Here is a 19,742-nt window from a genome sequence, read left to right as displayed (position 1 = left end):
AAGTGAACTAGTGAATTTGTCCTCTTCAAACAGAGAACCAGGATCTAATGTAGAAAGGGAATTGTTCCCAGATGATGAACTTCTGAACATGACCTCATGTGACTTTCAACAGAATCTCACTTCTGGACAACTTGGTGTTTGGTGAATTTAAAAGATACAGAATTCACTCAAGAAGAGAAAAGCCAATTTTAATAGTGTGACTGTGTTTGGGAAGGTCCTGAGTTTAAGTCTGGGTGTGTACACATGGTTCAGTCCCAGGTAGAGTCGACCATTGTGAATGAGAATGTTTTTCATTCTGTTTAAGTTATTCAATTAAAACAAGCTGTTGTGAAAATTTGTTTGATACAACCCTCTGGCTAAAAGCAAAGTGAATGTAAATTATGGTCACTTCCTAATCTTCAAGGAAATGCCTTTGATGGTTTAAGAAACTTCAAAAGTCATTAAAAACAACTGTAAATCAAGGGGACAAAATCTTTTTCACCCTGCCATCCATTTTCTCTACCTTTGAAGGTAGTTTTAGTGGAAGGTCTTTGTAGAGAAAGGCCAGATGTCTGGTTTCCAAAGAGTGGCCTGGAATTTGGATTTCTGATGTAGATTCATTAAATATGGATTTATCAGGGATGGCCAGAAATTTGTGGCCATTCTGTATTTCAGTCATTTTTAACTCTCTAACCAAGTGTTTCTTGAGTGATTTATCAAAGAACCTGGATTTTGTATTGGGACGGAGAGTGTTTTCTGTAAGTTTGCAAACTTCCATGTGAAAGTTTTTCTTTCCTCAGGGCTTCTTAGAGCCTCTGATATGCTCATATTGCATTGCGAATCTTAAAAACAAAAACAAAAACCTTTTAGCTTTCTGTGTTTTAGATATATTTGGATATAGAAGACTTTTGTGTGTGTGAAAGCTTATAACATCCCCAAAATGTGTATTTTAAGAAACATAGTTCGCAAAATGTGACCTTGATCAGTGGGATAAACACTGAACTACTGAAAAATCCTAGAATGGAAACCTTCTAATGAGTTTGTGTGGTGGTCAAAGATCCATGTTTGCAACTTGGGTCTTGACAGCATAGCCCGAGGAAAGGCTTTCTCTCCATAGTTCTGGGAGTCTGTCAGGACTTGCTGAATTGGGGGAAGAAAGTACTGAAACAATAGTCTCTGGACCAAGCATTTGTGATTTGAGTGAGCTTCAGGGATGGCGGACATTGCCATGGTCTGGATGTCAGGAGGACGAAGTTTCCAAACCAGGCTTTGTCTCCAGACACCTGTGTAATCTTGGTGTGGAGACACTGATTAAAGGAGATAATTTGGGTGATGCAAACAAACTTTACTTAACACTTCATGAGGTAGACAGTCTCAGGAAACTGCAAAATGGGGTAGAAGGCCAGAAATTTTATAGGATAAAGAATAAAAAACAAGGGGCGCCTAGGTGGCTCAGTGTGTTAAGCCTCTGCCTTCGGCTCAGGTCATGATCTCAGGGTCCTGGGATAGAGCCCCACATCGGGCTCTCTGCTCAGCGGGGAGCCTGCTTCCCCCTCTCTCTCTGCCTGCCTCTCCGCCTACTTGTGATCTCTGTCTGTCAAATAAATAAATAAAATCTTTTAAAAAAAAAAAGGATAAAAAGCAAGGAAGAAGCAGCTAGAGAATATCTGACTGGTTGTGGCCACATGGTCAACCTTGTTGAGGGTGAAAAGGCGTAGAGTTGGCTTGGCCTTCGGGATTGGCTAATTGAAGAGACGGCGTTTCTGGTCAAGCAGAGCATTGACAGGGACACGAAAATTATCTAAGTTTCGGTCTGTGATTGTGGTATCCTGGGCAGGAGTGGCTCCGTCTTGTGCCTGGAAATTTCTTTCAACATTAGTAAAGTCACTAATTGCCATGGGACTTTCTTTCTTCTGTAAAATGAAAGGCTTTCTAAAAGAGAAAATACACATAACATAAATAAAAAGCTATATCGCAAGTAAACAAAGGAATGCAAGTTAAAATAGGGGTAGGATACAACATTTCACTTTGGAAGTGAGGAAAATTTAAGAGGTGATATGGAATGTGAGCTAGACTGAAAATGGTGTCAAATTAGCACCATCTCTCTAGAAAGCGCGTGTATCAGGATCCGCAAAATAAATTCATACCCTTTGATCTTATAATTCCACTGCTAGAAAACTATCAAAAGGAAAGAACTAGACAAATAAACTAATGTGTAATTAAGGAGTTTTCATCACGATCTACTGGCATGGTAAGTACTTCAGCATAACAAGACATGAAGGTGGAAATCATAGTATATCCATGTGTTGGATAGAGGGCATAACTGAAAAGTAAGATCACAAGGAATGTTTAATGATATGGAAAATGCTTAAACTAGAATGTTGCATTAATAGGAAAAGATCATCCATGCTCTTTTTATAGTATGATTTTAATTAAGTTTAAAAATTGTATATACATACACATACATTTGAAAAACCTAAGGATGTTTTCTTTGGGTGTTGGGAAAGGATATTTATTCCTTTTTTGTGTGTTTCTTTGTTTTTATCTGTTAGTTAATGAGAATATATTTTTTAATACACATAAATGGGGGTTTTTTTCAAAAAAGATGACTACATTGATGAAAAAATAATGAAGGATGTGGACTCCTTGATTTCTAATGTCTCTCCTAAACCATATATTCTGTGATTCAGATTGCATTTTAGAAAAAATTTGCAGAGTGGGGGAAGCACAATGCTGTAAATAGAGTCAAGACACATTTTATTGATTTAATAGCCTGGAATTTCGAGGAGACCTGTTTGCCTTGAGATCTTTAAACTGTGCTGCTTGTGTGAGGAGTTGGAATAGTAAGATGCAATGAGACAGGGCATCTGCCTTGATTATCTGCTCTTAAAGTAACAGCTACTTCTCTGAGAGAACATTGCCTGCAGTGAAACTTGAACTCAGGCAACAGTCATCAATTGCTGTCTGCAACTGTCCCCTAAAATTGTTAGGGGTTCACGTACTGTAAGAAAACAACCCCGAGGGGGTAGTGAAGTAATTGCAAGGAGTGTAAGATTTTGCTGTGATGTGGGGACAGCGGGGTGGCTCACTTAAGCCTCTGCCTTCAGCTCAGGTCATGATCCCAGGGTCCTAGGATGGAGCCCCACATTGGGCTCCCTGCTCAGGGGAAGCCTGCTTCTCCCTCTCCCACTCCCCCTGCTTGTGTTCCTTCTCTCACTGTGTCTCTCTCCATCAAATAAATAAATAAATAAATAAATAAAATCTTAAAAAATATATATATTTTGCTGTCATGTGAAGCAGTGTAATGTCTTGTGGTTAAGTGTGTGGGTCCCAGGGTCAGGCAAAACTAGGACACAGACTCGAGTCAAGCTGATGACCTTGGGCAAGTTACTTAACCTTTTTGCACCTCATTTTCCAAACCTGTAAAATCGTTCTCTACATCCTAGAACTGTTGCAGGAATTAAACAAAGGTAATATGTATAAAGTACTTTGAACGTCTCCTAGCCCTTAGTAAGCACTTAGTAAATGTTAATTCTTGTTTATGATTCTTCTGTCACTTCTTTAAGGCACTATTTACCTATGAAATCAGAACAATAGTAGAAAACGTGTTGTAGGGCTTGTCGTGAGAGTAACAAAAACATATAAAGAACAGAGCTCACTGCCTGTATATAGTAGGTAATCAAAAAATGGCGATAGGAAGACATGAACAATCCTTTGATAAAGAAAAAACAGTCTTCGAAGTCATAAGCTTTTTCTTCTTCAAGATTCTATCTCTCTATTTGAGAGAAATCTCTCTGGAAATTCTGTATTGGGCAAGACTGCCAAAGATTTTTCACTCTCGTGGGGTTGTTGAGCAATTAAAACTCCATAAAAGGTTATGTGTTTCTCAAAAAGAAAAACTTTTTTATGACTGTATCTTCCCAGCTCTTTTGTGATTTATATGGTTTAACTATTCTTTGTTGGAGAGAAAAGAATGAGATCGGTAGCATACAGGAGGAAAAATCCCTACACCGAGACTCAAGACCTGCTTCCCCCAGGCTCTGCAGCATCAGGCTATGACCTCTTAGAGTGTTGACTCCCTGTTGCCTATCACAAGGAGCAATTAGACATGTCTGTCTCCCCCAGCGGGGGCTGAAGTCAGAGGAGTCAGTGCATCTGAAGTCCTTGGTAAACTCTGCCTAAGTCTTAATTTCCTCAACCAAAATACAGAGAAGAGAACCATTTTGCCTGAGTTTGGACAGCTAGCTGTTCTCTGGATACAGTTTCCCTTGAATGCCCATTCCTTTGGAGCACTTCATGTCATCTATGATTTGGTTTCAGTTCAGTTGTCCTGTGGGCAATTTTATTCAGCGACAAGTTTACGCTTTAAATTTTTACCTTTGATTTATGTGAGTTATTTTGGAAATTCGTTTGGGTGAAAATAATGATGATTTTAAAAATCCATCAAAAAAATTCCACGGTGGCTTCTCAGGTCATTCTGATTGATATTTTAAAGATTTTAATGTGAAGTAGAGTTAGAAAAATCTCACTGGCTTTCTTCATCACTCTAGGCAAGGATATCAAAATCTCTCTGTTGGGGTAGGTGGGAATGGGTTGATCCTGAGTTGGCTGTTTTTAACTTTCCTGAGTTGGCTATTTTTAACTTAAACCCACTTTATTAATTTTCTCCTGTTCTCCTGTTTTGTTATTTATTTCTTTAAAATTTAAATTGAAGTATAATTAACATACAACATGATATTAGTTTTGGAGGTACAATATAATGATTCAGCATTTCTATATATCACTCAGTGCTCGTCACAGTAAGTATACTCCTAATCCCCTTTCCCTCTTTTACTCATTCTTCCACTGATCTCCCCTCTGGTAACCACCAGTTTGTTCTCTGGATTTAAGAATCTGTTTTTTTGTTTATCTTTTTTATTTTTCTATGTACATTTGTTTTATTTCTTAAATTCCTCATATGAGCAGTATCGTATGGTATTTGTCTTTCTCTGACTGACTGCTTTCACTTAGCATGATATTCTCTAGCTCTATCCATGTTGTCACAAATGGCAAAATCTCATTCTTTTTTGTAGCTGAGTAATATTCCATCGTAGATATAAACCATATCCTCATTCCTTCATCTCTCAATGACCCCTTGGGTTGCTTCCATATCTTGGCTAGTGTAAATAATGCTGCAGTAAGCCTAGGGGTGCACATATCTTTCTGAATTACTGTTTTCATTCTCTTTGGGCTTATTAGGTCCTGTTCTTTCAAGTTTATTTTCATTTTTAAAAACTTGAGGGTACTTGTAAAACAGGAAAACAAACAGTTCCATTGTTTGCATCATCTTCCCTTGACTGGTAACAATTAACCTGGATCACTGAGAAGAGTATCAGGCTATCTACCAAAGTCCTGCACACAGCAAAGCAAACCAACAAGAAGATATAAAATTATTGTGCTGGGCACAAGATGGGGAAGGGTATATCTTTGCATTGCATAGCTACCATTGCAAACTTTAAAGAAGAATAGTAGTAAATATGATTCTTATCAGGGCACACATCATTTTCATTGACCACTGAAAATTTCCATTGCAGAAAGAGCCGGGGAGTACAGCTAGGATCCATTCTTTTCTTGATGTGTGCAAAATACTCTAGCTAAGTAATAAGAGTTTCATGTTTTTATTAACATAAAGAATACATGCTCCTAAGGTTAAATCAAATGTGTAATTATGAAGTAAATACTAGCTCACATTCCTTAACCCCCAGCCACCTGGAAATGTTACTAAATTACTTTCTTCTGTTCAGGAAATTTACCAAGAAAGAAAGGTTGATTACAGAAACATTTTTTGAATATTTATGAGGAAGAACTCAAAGCAGAGTCCTTTACCACTTTTCAGAATATGTTTTCACTCATTTTTATTGGAGTGTACAGCTATTCCTTAGAATACCTGATTCCCATAAGAAGGAAAAAGGCAAAGGTGAGAACATGGTCGATAGGAACAGAGCTGCTTTGGAGCTGCAACCTGAGGATTTTGAAATGGTGAGAAGCAGCTGAATCACCACACAGACAAAGAGAGACAGGGTTTGTTTCTGTTAAAGGGTAAAATTAAGTCTGGAGTGGCTAAAAGTCAGGTGACAAGATCCCTTGAAGAATTCAGCCGCCTTTCTGCTTCTGCATCTGAGTGCTTCTGCTGATTCTGCTCACTCCGTGGGTGCCTCCACTGGCATTCTGAGAGAGCTGTGGGCAGATGGATTCTAAGCATCTGATGAGGCCCTATGTTGGGACCAGAAAAGGGGCTTCTTGTGATGAGCTTTATCAGGGTGTTGTCAAGTAAATGTTGGTTCCCTCTGGACGTCATAATTTTGTATCAGAGTCAAGACAGTTACTACCATTTAATTTGGGGGGTGGAGGTAAAAGGCCCATCATTGCCTACAAAACTTTGTATGATGCAGAGCCCAGATTTCCTTATCTATTGTTCTGTTCACTTGTTTGCTCTTCTCTTCTCCATTTGTTCATCCAAATCCTCTCTCTCCCCTCCTCGGCTGCCTTCTTCGAGTGAAAAATCAGAGCAATATTTTCCATGGAATGCCCACATTCTTGATGTTCCTCAACACCAAGAAAAAAAAAACCAGAGCAAAATCTGAATGTAAATTTAACATAAGTACAACATACTCTTTTTGATCTTCATGGAGCTTAATTTTGCACACTTCACTCAAGCCCTCTGATTAAAGGATATTTGGTTTTGAGTTTGGAAATTGTTACTCTTGTGCCCTTCTTTTCTCTCAGTTGTGTTGCTTCAGGTTGTTTCCGAAATACTGGAATTCAGTTTTTATCGTTACAGCTTGTCTTACGATCCTGAGGAAGAAAAGAGTAAATGAAAATGTAAACAGAACATACTTGGTTTGACTTGTCCGGGATCCGACTCTGCCACCTTCACCAAGGGCCAAGTCCTGCCATTTGACTTGTCTCAAGACAAGCTTTCCTCTTATTCCTTTGATGGATTTTGTGATAGTGATGCTTCATTTGTATGGCACTTTATCATTAGAGTATTTCCACATGGATTATTTCATTTGGTCTCACAGGGAAACTGGAAGTGGGAGGATGGATGGCTCTTCTCTTCAAAGAGGAAGCCAGTGTTCAGAAGAATCAAGCCAAATCTGGATTTTCAGAATTCAGGTCCACTCTTTCCATATCATTGCAGCTTAGGAAGCTACAGGAATAGATTTTCTCCTCCTTCTCTCTTATCTCTTCCTTGTGGAAAAGCATAGGATCTTGGTCTGTGTACTTCTAGGCTAATTAAGAACTTATTATAATATGATTAGAGGATGACCTATTGCCCCGTATACTATTAGGCAAGAAGGTACACTATTTAGCTGATTAGTGACTAAATTAAATTAATAGAAAAACTTGAAGAATAAGGTGATGATTAAAGCTATAATTACACTTCAGTCATGAGTACCAAAATAAACACCAAGTATCAGTGGGTTAAACAAAAAGTTTATATTCTCTGCCATGTAAAATTCTGGAAGAATGGGCTGGTATGGTGACTTCACTTTGCAAATGTCCCTTCTAGGTTCCTTCTAGCTCACAGCTTTGCCAGCCTGTGGTGTCATCCTGGGCAACGAGATGGAGGAGAAATCATAAAGATAAATCCATGAATAAAAAAGATAAAAATTCTCACCTCTATGAGGGAGATGGTTACACACAATGTAAATAAGCAAATGTATTATTAGATGGTTTTAAGGACTAAGGTTGAAAACAAAGCAGAAAAGAATGCTGGGGATGTTTTAACGGAGTGGTTAGGTGTGGTACAGAGCAGGTGTTACATTTGATGAAAAACTGGGAGCCAGTGAGATAAGAAGGAGAATATCCGAGAGAAGAATGTGCTAGAGGCTAACAGCAAGTGGGAAGGTTCTGGATGGGAGCAAGAGAAGGCTAAACTTGACATGTTTGAGGAAAAGCAGAGACGTTAGTGGGCCTAGAGCAGGGGAAGTGAAGGAAAGACAAACAGAAGAGCTGATGAGAGAAGTAAGAGAGAAACATGTTACATACATGGTTGCCTTATGGCTTTTACACTAAGATGAAAGGCCATTGGGGGTTTGGGGCATGGAAGTGACCTAAGTAATATTTAATAGGATCTGTGGCTGCCATGCTGAAGCTTGGCTATCGGGGAGGCAAGAGGCAAAGCGGGGAAGTCAAATTGGATGCTATTTGTAGTCATCCAGCAAAGAATTGATGATACAGCTTGGCTCTCATAACAACAATGGAAGTGAGAAGTGGTTGGAGTCTGGATATGTTTTGAAGAAGAATGCATTCAATTTATATTGCCAAGTAAGCAGATTACTACAAACTTAGTGACCTAACACAAATTTCTTATCTCACAGCTGACATTGGTTGGGAGTCTGGTCACAGCTTACCTGGGTTCCTGGCTTCAGGCGGCAATCAAGGCATCTTCTCTGGAGGTTGGATGCCAGTCTTACCTGGAGGCTTGACTGAGGCTGCATCTTCTTCTGAGCTCATTCAGGCTGTTGGCAGACTAGAACCCAGGGACGCTTGTTTTTCAAGTCCAGCAGGAGAGCCTGGAGCCCCAGTCTGCTAAGACAGATTATTTTCTTAAATAGTGTGACCATGGGAATGACATCCCATCACCTGTGCCTTATTCTGTTGTTTGGAAGCCTCAAAGATTCTGCTGTCACTCGATGGGAGGGAACTCCGGGATGCTATAGGCCGAAATTCTTGGAGGTCACCCTAAGTTGTGTCCATTGCAACAAACGAACAGGATTTTGTTGCGTTGTTTAGCAGTAGACTAAACATTGAGACAAAGGAGAGAACAACTAAAAAGTTGGATGCCATTAACTGAGATCGGGGAGAGGGAGAGAGGGAGGACCAAGAGCACAAATTTGGCAACATGAAGAATGAGATGTTCGTTAAACACCCCTAGGAAGATGTCACATAGGCAGTGCCCTATGGAATCCAGAGTTAAGGGAGAAGGTTAGAGATATAAATTTGGGACTCATTAGCATATAAGTGGTATTTAAAGCCAAGAAATGAGATCATGAGGGAGGAAGGGTAGACAAAAGCCAGGTCCAGGGACCCTAGGCTCCCCATGTTAAAAAGTCAGGGGATCTTAGAAAAAGCAGGAAAGGAGAAGGGAGGTGATAGTGAGATAAGAGGGATGCAGGAGAGCCTGCTGTCCTTACGGCCTTTACAGGTTGATTTAATTCTTTAAAAATCTCAGAAAGCAAAGTTTTTCCCCTTACCTCTCCATTTTGAGAAACACTTAGCCATGCTCTTCTTTCTGAATGTGCTGCCTTTTTTTTTCCCCCCTCGAGTGGTCTTAGATGTCAAACATGAATGGAAACCAGGTTTGACTTTGTTGTGAAGGTTCAACAGCAAAGTTTACATTTCTGCCCAAATAAGCCAACCTCATTCAGCCGGATTGTGGACAACACCGTCAGTGGGAGTGTGGGAACAGTTTTAGTTTGAGATTGACGCCATGAAAAAAAAAAAAAAAGAAAGACTGTTCTGTAAAATGTACACCCCCCTTAGATACCAGGTGACGTATGTCATGTACTACCTCAAAAGTGAATGGTTTCAAACAATGACAAGAGAATGAGTCCTCCCTTGATGTATTGAACATGGGTGATTTTTTGTGTACACCCTTTGGTCAAACATTTATTTGAGTATCCTTTGGTTATGTACAGAAATTTGTTGAAATCATTAAAACGTTAAGACTTCCTACGGGCATAGTCAACCATCATTGGTCCACCCAACCTTAGCCTGAACCTGAGGATTTATTGCAATATGTTTTACTTGGCAGAGTCATATCTGTTATGGAACACAGAGAAATAATCTTGAAATTCTAAGTGGTGAAAGTAGAAACAAAGATTCCATTCAGTGCGTTATGTTACAATTAATGTCATAGACAATACCAACATGTATGCATACGCCGAGTCAGCTGTGTCTAGTCAAGCTATGTGACTTGATTCCTAGTCTTTTTGGTGTAAAAACAACACCCCCCCAAAATGTTCACTTAGAAAAATATCTGTTCTCCAATTTACACTCAAGAGTTTCTCAGGGTCTTCATTGCCCAGCAATGTCAGAGTTGTGTTCATGGGACAAATTACGAAGCTCGTTTCTTATTTGGGTCATGATGATTAAGAATTCATCAGTGTTTGAAACAGCATGCAAATAATTCTGTCAGCTCTCTTCTACAGATTAGCTCTGGTCCTCATTTAACAGATGAGGAAACAGAAGCAGAGCTCACCTCCCAGGCAACCAAACACTGTACTTGGGGAGTGAGGCTGGTTGGCTCCTGTGGGACCACACAAGTGATATCCCCATGGGGCAGGGTGGGGGTGGCGGTGGGGGGCAGCTTTGAGTCCGGAAGCGGGAGTTACAAGCAGGGTAGTGAAATGGCTTCACTGCCTTTTTACATGGGCCTGGAGGTCAAGTTAGTTTATTTGTTTTTAATTTAGCTGAAATTATAGGCTGGTTGAAAGATTCCTTTGCCAGCAGGGATCTTTTGAATAGTCACACAAACCTTTTGGTCTCTCTCTCTCTCTTTCTCTCTCTCTCGCTTTCCTCCAACCTCTCCTCTCATTTGCAGGATTAGAAAAGCACTTGGGAGGCACATTCATCTTGCTGGCGTTGTCAGGAGTGATCAGCGAGTTTTATTAAAAGCCCTGGGATTGCCTGAAAAGCCTCCTTGTCTGGCTTTGAAATGAAAGAGACATGTTAAGATCTTGGGGGCACATCGTCAGGACCCTTTGCCCTGCCCCTTGGACTATGAGCTAACATCTCTGGAGGAAGAACAGAAGCCCTCTTGTGTTGAAGGGATTTCACCGGTGGACAAACCAAGTTGGCCCCTGACAGCATGAGCTCTCTGAACTGGGGTGGGCCCAGTGTTCTGCTCCTGCTGCTCCTTGGCTGGGCCAGTCCCACCTTCATCAGCCTTAACCGTGGGATCAGGGTGATGAAGGGCAGCTCTGCCTTCCTGTCGGGAGATGACCTGAAGTTTGTCATCCCCAAAGAGAAAGATGCTTGCAAAGTGGAAGTTGTGATGAACGAGCCAATGACCCAAAGGGTCGGGAAACTCACTCCACAGGTAGGTCATTCCTGAGATTTTTCTATTCAGCCATGTGTGTGAATGTGAGTGTGTATGGGTGTGTGTGTGTGTGTGTGTGAGAGAGAGAGAGAGAGAGAGAGAGAAACGAATGAAACCAAAGAGGGATGGGACAGCCTTTCAAAGGTTGGAGTAGGCCCTGTGTGGTGTGATATGATCAGTCTTTATGGGATTATTCTTGTCCCAAATTAGCTCATCCATTGCTAGTCAGGGTGCCTTTGGGTAGATGTCAGGATTTCAAGATATGTTTTAGGCTACACTTGTGATCGCAGAATAGCACAAGTAAAACGTGAAGACATTTTTATCTGTTTCCATCACTAGAACATTCCGGGGAGTGGGAGGAGAGACATGGCAAGGAGAGGTGAAAATACTTCATTTTAAATATTCATTGTTTCTTCAAAAATGTCTGTAGAAAAATGTGTTCCTTTAGTCAAAATCTTGGAGACCTTATCATTTAAGAGTATATTAGGCACAATCCTTTTGTAGGATTATCTTCTAAGAGCCGAATAGAGTTACTGTCTAAGTCATTGGGTTGAAAATAGTCTGTATTATCATATATTGTACTTGCCTGAAGTAGAAGTTTACCTCTATATAAAATAGGAAATTGGTTCTGGTTTTATGGCTCATCCCTACTGTGGTTTAACTTCCTCCCAATGCAGACAATTTTGAGAATGTTCTGCACTGGCTGCTACTGCTGCTTCTGGAAACATGCACCATTATTTGTGAACCGTGAACATTAACTTTCTTCTCCATTTGGCTAAAGACTTTTATTCCAGGAAGTTACTCCACAGTGGTACTAGATGATGTGGAGACAAATGGAAGGGGACTTAGATCGATACTAACTCAGGTGGTTATTGCAAGCTGTTTGATTTACCGCTCTCAGAGGATAGGCCAGTTCTGAAATACATCACAACTCTGTGGTGGGTTTCTACTTAGGGAGCATTCCTGATGTGACAGCAACAAAATGTCTCTCTCCAGTTTCCCACGAGATTTTCTTTTGTTATTCAGAGCTTCTGATGGGCACCTCCGAACTGAATACAGTAATGGTCCCAGCTCCTAAGGGGTTGTAGTCCCAAGTGTTTGGGACTTGCAGCATCTTTATACTTTCTCCCAACACCGTTTGCACTGCAAAAGTGTGTGTGTGCATGTTTTAAGATTTTGTTTATAAGAGAGAGAGAGAGCATGAGCAGGAGGAAGGGCAAGCAGACTCCCTGCTGGACTTGGGGTCCATTCCAGGACCCCAAGATCATGACCTGAGCCTATGTCAGATGCTTAAGGGACAAAACCACCCAGGTGCCCAGTGGAAGTTTGGTTGGTTGGAACTTACAGTCAGGGAAAGAAGAGAGACCTGAGGTGGCTCATACCTAGATCCCACATGACTAAGGGCAATGAATAGGTGACATGAATAAGCTCAACTACAGAACATGGGTCCTAACTACAAGGACTCAGTTTGTTAAAAGCAAATCCTTGGATTTTTAGAGAGCAATAGAGGACCCTAGTCCTAGAACACCAGAGTCCGGGGCTGCACGGATGTATATGGGTGCCTTATCAAGAAATGAACTCGTAATTTGGTACCCTTTCCAATCAATATATTTTTAAAAATCATTCAGTATTTATTTAGAAGTGAGGTTGAATATTTTATGAGGGAAGAGAAAAAAATTTCTTCCTGGTTTATTATCTCTGGCCCTACGCGTGCAAAGCAAAAGCCCTGTTCTTCACCAGATTCTCCCTCCTTAGAAAGTAATTTGGGGAGAATATACTGTTCCTTAAGTCAGCCTCTGAGGAGTATCCTCTCCCTGTCTCAAATAGCCTATGACTCATAAACATATATATAGTACTTTCTCCGCAAATAGTGGAATTGTCTCCATTATTTATTTTTGGTGATGTTTAATGGTGTTTGCCATCTGGCTGTCTCTGAGATACTAGAGAGCGAAAGAGCATCTAAGTGACTACAATCAGGTAAAACACTTATTAGAGTCAAGGGTTGTAAGAGATCTCCTAGTCATCTCCATTCCAAAATTTCTCTGATTTTAAGACAAAAATCCAGTTGCTAGAAAGAATATGGAGCAGAAACAGCGTGCCTGTCTGATTTAGGGATGTCTGAATAGGCAGGCCAGGGATGGGGCTCCAAAAAAGTCCCAACTTGTCTCCTCAAGTGCTGTGGCTTTAAAATGAGAAAATGTTCAGTGAGCGCATTTCTGGAGGTAAATGTGGCATCTCAAATGGATTTGTATGGTCTAAAGTAAATATGTGACTTGTATCTTCTAAAATTTATTGTGTAGAAAAGGAACCCATTGAGCTGTGGAGTTTCATTACCCTTTTGTCAGATATTTGTACCAGAAGGAAATCTATGTATCCAGAAAACTTTGTTTCTCAAACTCCCGGATGATCTTCCTACTTTAGTATGATAATTTCAACAGAAACCAGATTCCTACATAAAGTCTGTTGTTTTCTCTTTTCTTTTTTTGGGGGGGGGTTGGGGGAGATTATGTGCTTATTTTTAATGCAACGCTTCCAAGGCTTGATTTCTTATGGTGTTTTTGAAATTAAGCATAGCCGAATGCGTGTGCATACACACAAAGCCTAAGCATTATTCTTTAATAGCACTTACCAGTAAGTTGAAAGCAAGGCTTATGTGAACCCGTTTCTAGTGAGATGACTGTATTAACAACACCCTGCTGTGTAATGAACAGTTTTATTTGATTTGCACAGAAAATGTTTTGTTTAACATCTGTTCAATTAGTGTTTTCATTTCATTACTGAAGTTTGTCTTAGGACCAACAGGTTCATTTTCCTATTGGATATTTGGAAAGGGATTTCCATTGGCGCACACCAGTACCTTCTGTTTAGATAACCCTCCTGATGTAGTCAATTAGGCAAGGTCTGTGGCAATATGTTTTCCCCATGTTTTAGGACACAACTTCCTCACACCGAGCACTTCTCACACCTGTTTCAAAGCAAGACATTTCTTGGGTGGAAAATCCCCTCAGTTTAGAGCTGAGCTTGCTTTTTTGAATCAGAAATGCGGCCGTAAGAAAACATCTCTAGGTTGAACCAGTATACTGTCATTAAAGTGAGTAATGAATTAGGAATGTGTGACAATTTAATTATAAATTGTAATTGAAAAGCAGTTGAAGTGGAAAAAACCAAGGCTAGACAGTAATTAGAAAAGGATTTAGCTCTCCTTTGTTTTAGTTAGTAAATTTATGGACAATTATGGTTGTCGCCTTTTATAAAAGGAAAACATATTACGAAAATAAAACAGATGTTTCTTTTAACAAACCAGATTGTCTCTTTATCACCAGGACTATTTGTCAATGATATGGGGAAGGTCTTTCCTTTATCTCCTTCTTTGTTGTCAATTAAAAAGAGGAGCCAATGATGTCTGTGGGAAAAGATCATTTGTATTAGTAGTAAAGTCTTAGAGAGGATGATGTTGTCTGTAAATGTTTGAAACTGTGACAGAATGTAGGCTAAACACCATGAACTCAACAGTTATGGTATGGGGATACTACAAGGGTATTTCTTAACACTCTGACAAGTCAGGTTGGGCAGAAGGAGAGTCATGGTGTGGTTGGGAGAGAAAATTCTTCTTTTAAGAATTACAGTCCCCTCCCGCCCCCCAAAAAAGAGAGTTCCCAAAATACAACGGTACAGTTTCCTTAATAGGGATTCAGTTAATTATAATTTTATTTGGATGGAAGAAATTACCTTTAGCTTGCTATTGGTCTCATCAACCACTTTAAAAAAAGATTTTGTTTATTTATTTGAGAGAGGGAAAGTGCATGAGCAGAGGGGGGCCAGGGAGGGAGAGGTGGAGGGAGAATCAGGCTCTCCGCTGAGCAGGAAACCCCAGGTGGGACTTGATTCCAGGACCTGGGGATCACAACCCAAGCTGAAGGCAGGCGCTTAACCACCCATGCCCCCTCATCAACCATTTCTGCTGTTCGTAACCAGTAAAGCAGTCTTTTGCAATTATATGAGAAGCAGTTTGGGGCCACGTTTGGCTCTGATCAACCACAACAGTGTCCATAGCCTGTGGCTTTATTTTGGAATATAAAAATGCTATTTGGAAAAGAAAGAAAGGAAAAGAAAAAGATATATAATCAATACAGTGTGTTAGTGTGTGGGGTAATGTGTACCTTTTCATGCATATGCACAGGTAGGCCTCTAATTCCATTGCTATGAACCCCTGAAGGGTGTGGGTGTATTATATTTTGATAAATGGAACCATAGTTTAAATATACTGGAGACTGTAAACAGAATCATTTTAAGAGATAATTACTCCTTAATATATCTGCTTGATCTGTTTGGATTATCATGGTTTAGATATTCTTTTTTTTTTTTTTAAGATTTTATTTATTTATTTGACAGAGATTGAGATGAGATCACAAGCAGGCAGAGAGGCAGGCAGAGAGAGAGTGGGAAGCAGGCTCCCCGCTGAGCAGAGAGCCCGATGCAGGGCTGGATCCCAGGACCCTGAGATCATGACTTGAGCTGAAGGCAGAGGCTTAACCCACTGAGCCACCCATGCACCCCATGGTTTAGGTATTCTTAAAATAAGACACATCTATAGAAGCAGGCTGGGAGCGGGCACAGGGGTGGGCAGAGATGGTGGTGGTTACAACATGGACACGCGTATGCACACATATACACACTCAGACATACCGTTCTAACAGACCATGGTTTCCCTAGGCGGTACTCTGCTGCCAGAAACATCTAATCTTGTACCAATTTTTTTCACAAGTATTTGTCCATTTCTTCACGTGAACTAGGTCTTTGACTGCCATTTCCTTCCCAATGAAGTAAAGTATATTCATAATGGTTGCCCGATTCTTGATGAAGACACAGTGAAGCTTAGACTTTACAGGTAAGCAGCACACATAACCATTCTGTGTACTTCTTCAGGATTTTTCTATAGATTGATGTTATCATGAGGCTAGTTGCTAGATCCCAAACAAGCAAGTAATCAATAGAAATTGGGGACCTAAGTAGGTGAGGCAAGAATTGTCGATTTTCAATTATCTTTATTTGTATCATCTTTTCTGTGGAAAGCTTCTGTCCTGTTCCCCTGTAAAGTTCTTGTACAGGTCACTCTGGTGATCTACCTTCCTGCTTATGATGGGAAATTAAAATTACGAAATACAAATTCTTAAAAAGAACTCAGAAAACATATTCCAAAATTGAATGCTATTCTTTATTTTGATTATCAGCTGCTCAGTTAATAAGAAGTCAGGTATGTCTTCTAATCGTAAGCATATTAAATGATAAAAATGTTTAAATAATCAGCTATAAAGTTAAGTACAGAGTGTCTGTGTGAGCCAGCAATTCTACTCTTAAATATATGTGTAAGAGAAATAAAAACCTTTATTCCCCCAAAACTTGCACACAGATCTTCATTGTAGCATCATTCATAATAGCTAAAAATTTGAAATAACCCAACTGATGAATGTGTGAACAAAATGTGGTGTATCCATACAATGGAATATTACTCAGCGGATGAAGTACTGATGTAGGCTGTAACATGGGCGAACCTCGAGACCATCATGCGAAATGAAACACACCAGACACAAAAGGTCACATACCTTTTCTAGAAAAGGCAAATTCATAAAACACAGAACACAGATTAGTGGTTGCCAAGGGCCGGGGGAAGGGCAAATGGGGAGTGATCACTAACGGGTAAGGATTTCTTTCTGTGGGAATAAAAACGTTCTGGAATTAGGTGGTTGTGAAGGTTGCACCACCTTATGAATATACTAAAAACCACTGAGTTGTATACTTTAAAAAGGTAAATTTCATCTCAGTAAAAATTAGCTTAAAAATTAAGTTCATGGTTATGGTATTGCTCACTTCATAGAGGTAACTGACAACGCAGTTGGCGGAGTAGGTTTTTTTTTTTTTTTCCAAGATTTTACTGACTTATTTGATAGGGAGAGAGCACAACAGGAGGAGAGGCAGGCAGAGGGCGAGGGAGAAGCAGGCTCCCAGCTGAGGGGAGAGCCTGACATGGGGCTCGATGCCAGGACCCTGGGAATATGATCTGAGCCAAAGGCAGATGCTTAACTGACTGAGCCACCCAGGCTTTTAGATAGGTTTTTGGAGTAGGCTTTTAGATAGATTTTTACGGCGGTTATGAATATCTGGCTGAAATATCTTAGTATGAATTTCCCTTAAGTACCACAGTACTATTGCAAAGAGTTTTGTAGAAGACACTAGCATGTTGAATCGTTCTATAGACACTTATAATCACCTACTATAACTCAAGGCCCAATGCTGGGCATAGGAAACACAAGAATGAAGATTCATGGATTTTTGGTGTTCATAATCTGATGCAAAATATGGTAGATAACTGTAATGTGAACAAGGGCTGAAAGAGAGGCTTGAACACAATGCTGTGCTCAAAAAATGAAATAGTACCCAGAGATTCTGTATCACCAGCACACAGGGCTGTTTGATCTTTCTAAGGCTTTAGAAAAAAAAACTAACCTTTTGCCTGGAAAAGCTGGTGGTTCTGGCTTCTCCCACTTCTTCCTTGAGTTTCCAAGGGGCAGGGTAGGGGATTTGGCGAGCAGGGCTCAGTCAAAGCAGCTGCTGGAGGACATTCGAAAGAAAATATTTAGAGGAGCTGGAGGCAGAAAATCAGAGAACATGCTTATTCCCCTCTCTCCTCCTCATCAGCTCCTTTGGCGAGCTACTTGGCCTCTCTCTGCCTCAGATTCCCCCTCTGTAAAGTGGAATTTACAATGTCTCTCATAGGTTTCTGAAGCGCAGAAAGGTGTTGATGCTTCAGAAACTCCTCATCCTTTCACTCCTGAATTAAGACCCGATCCATAAATTACACAAGCTTGCTACTCAAATGACAGATGTGCTAGAAGTGAGACTCTGAGCTCCCAGCCATCACTACATATCAATGTGGATGATGGGTTTGAGAGAAGGTGTGGAAAGAAAGCTCACTGGGGAGGGAGATGGCAGATAAAGGAGTTGACACCAAGATAAGGAGAAGAAAGGAAGAGATCAGAGATTGGGAGTCGAGTATATAACAAAATGCAAACTCTACCCTATATGCGCATTTTATAAAGTCAGTCTTTAGATACCGGAAGTGTACCTGAGCTCTGCTAAACATTGCCTTTGCTTTGTTCTCTCCACAGATTTACTGAGACTGATACCTTCACAGAAACCTTTATCCTGCGGGTCTATCTCCTCGAACCAGACTGTAACATCATCCGTAGGAGTAACAATGTCCTGGAGGTGTCTGAATTCTATGGTCTTTCCCCAGCCATTGATAAGAACCTCCTCAGATTTGATTACGAGAGGACGGCTGGCCTGGAGTGTACGGTCAGGCTGGATCCTGTGGGAAGCCGGCTGCCAGCCCACGGTCAGATGGTCCTGCTGGAGCCTCGGCCAGAAAAACCTCGTGGAGATCAGCCACACAGTTTTTTCCCTGAGACTCGTATGTACCGTGTTCTTTTTTGTTATTTTTTTTTGAAGATTTATTTATAAGCGAGAGAGGCAGGGACAGGGAGAAAGTGAGAATGGTGGAGGGAGAGAGGGAAAGTGGGAGAGAATCTCAAGCAGACCCCCTGCTGAGCTTGGAGCCTGATGTGGGGCTGGATCTCACGACCTGAGCCAACACCAAGAGTCAGATGCTTAACCGACTGAACTACCCAGGCTCCCCTCATATGTATGTTTTAATATGTACCCAAATGTTAATAGAACTGACAAAAACATCTGTTAATATTCATCTTCTATTTTGACAAAAAATATCTTTTATCTTTGATATTATAACTGGTTGAACAATGTTGGCTAGTGGTTAAGAGTATGGACTTTGGAATCAAAGTGACCTGGGTTTGAAACAGCTTCTGCTCTTTATTTCCTAAGTGATTTTAGGTAACATATTTAACCTGGTTAAGTCTCTGTAAAATGGGCAAAGATAGTAGCTGCTCCCCAAGTTTGTGGCCGGATGGAGTAAATGAGATGACATGCATGCAGTGGGCTTCACATGGTGTCGGGCCCATAGCAGGCGCTCAGTGATGGTCAGCTGTTATTCACAGTGGCAGTGGTAGTAAGAGCAGCTGGTGCATTTATTAAGTATTATTTGATTACAAATAAGTTTGACGTAGAGCAGGTGGCCATTAGCTGTGGTTTAAATCAGGAGGAGTTGATGGATGATGTCCCTTCTGTTACTCATCTAATCAGTGTATTTTGGGTACCTCCTCTGTGCATAATAATGTTCTAGGCACTAAGGGAAGACCAATAATCACAGTCATAGTGATACCTTGAATTTGGGCAACAACTTACAGCTAAAGGTATGTTTGCACATGAACCCTCCCATTTAGTGTTCATGACCATCTGGCTAAAAATTAGAACACTCATTTTATACAATAGGGAAAGACCACTCGAAAAATAAGTGGCCTATGGGTATCACCCTACACGACTGTAAAAAGAAGTTGGGCAAAGAAAGAGACACACTCTTGAAGAGATGATGGTGGTTTTTATTTTTTTTTTTATTTATTTATTTTTTTTAAAGATTTTATTTATTTATTTAACAGAGAGAGATCACAAGTAGATGGAGAGGCAGGCAGAGAGAGAGAGAGAGAGAGGGAAGCAGACTCCCTGCTGAGCAGAGAGCCAGATGCGGGACTCGATCCCAGGACCCTGA

General features: G+C 40.5%; 1 protein-coding gene across 1 annotated transcript in view; it reads left to right on the top strand.

Annotated features, from left to right (window-relative positions):
* The window catches only part of FREM1 (FRAS1 related extracellular matrix 1), a 181,547-nt gene that overhangs the window by 18,437 nt on the left and 143,368 nt on the right, over window positions 1-19,742 (top strand). Inside the window, 3 exon segments of the mRNA XM_045079647.1 lie at window positions 10,568-11,065; window positions 15,859-15,953; window positions 18,232-18,533. Of these exon segments, the coding sequence (XP_044935582.1) occupies window positions 10,835-11,065; window positions 15,859-15,953; window positions 18,232-18,533 (628 nt within the window). The 5' untranslated portion in view covers window positions 10,568-10,834.

Source organism: Mustela putorius, unplaced genomic scaffold, assembly GCF_011764305.1.
Source record: "Mustela putorius furo isolate JIRA1106 unplaced genomic scaffold, ASM1176430v1.1 tig00000421_pilon_pilon_pilon, whole genome shotgun sequence".
Lineage (NCBI taxonomy): Eukaryota > Metazoa > Chordata > Mammalia > Carnivora > Mustelidae > Mustela > Mustela putorius.
Note: the sequence above shows the minus strand (reverse complement) of the source record. Positions and strands in the feature narration are given on the sequence as shown.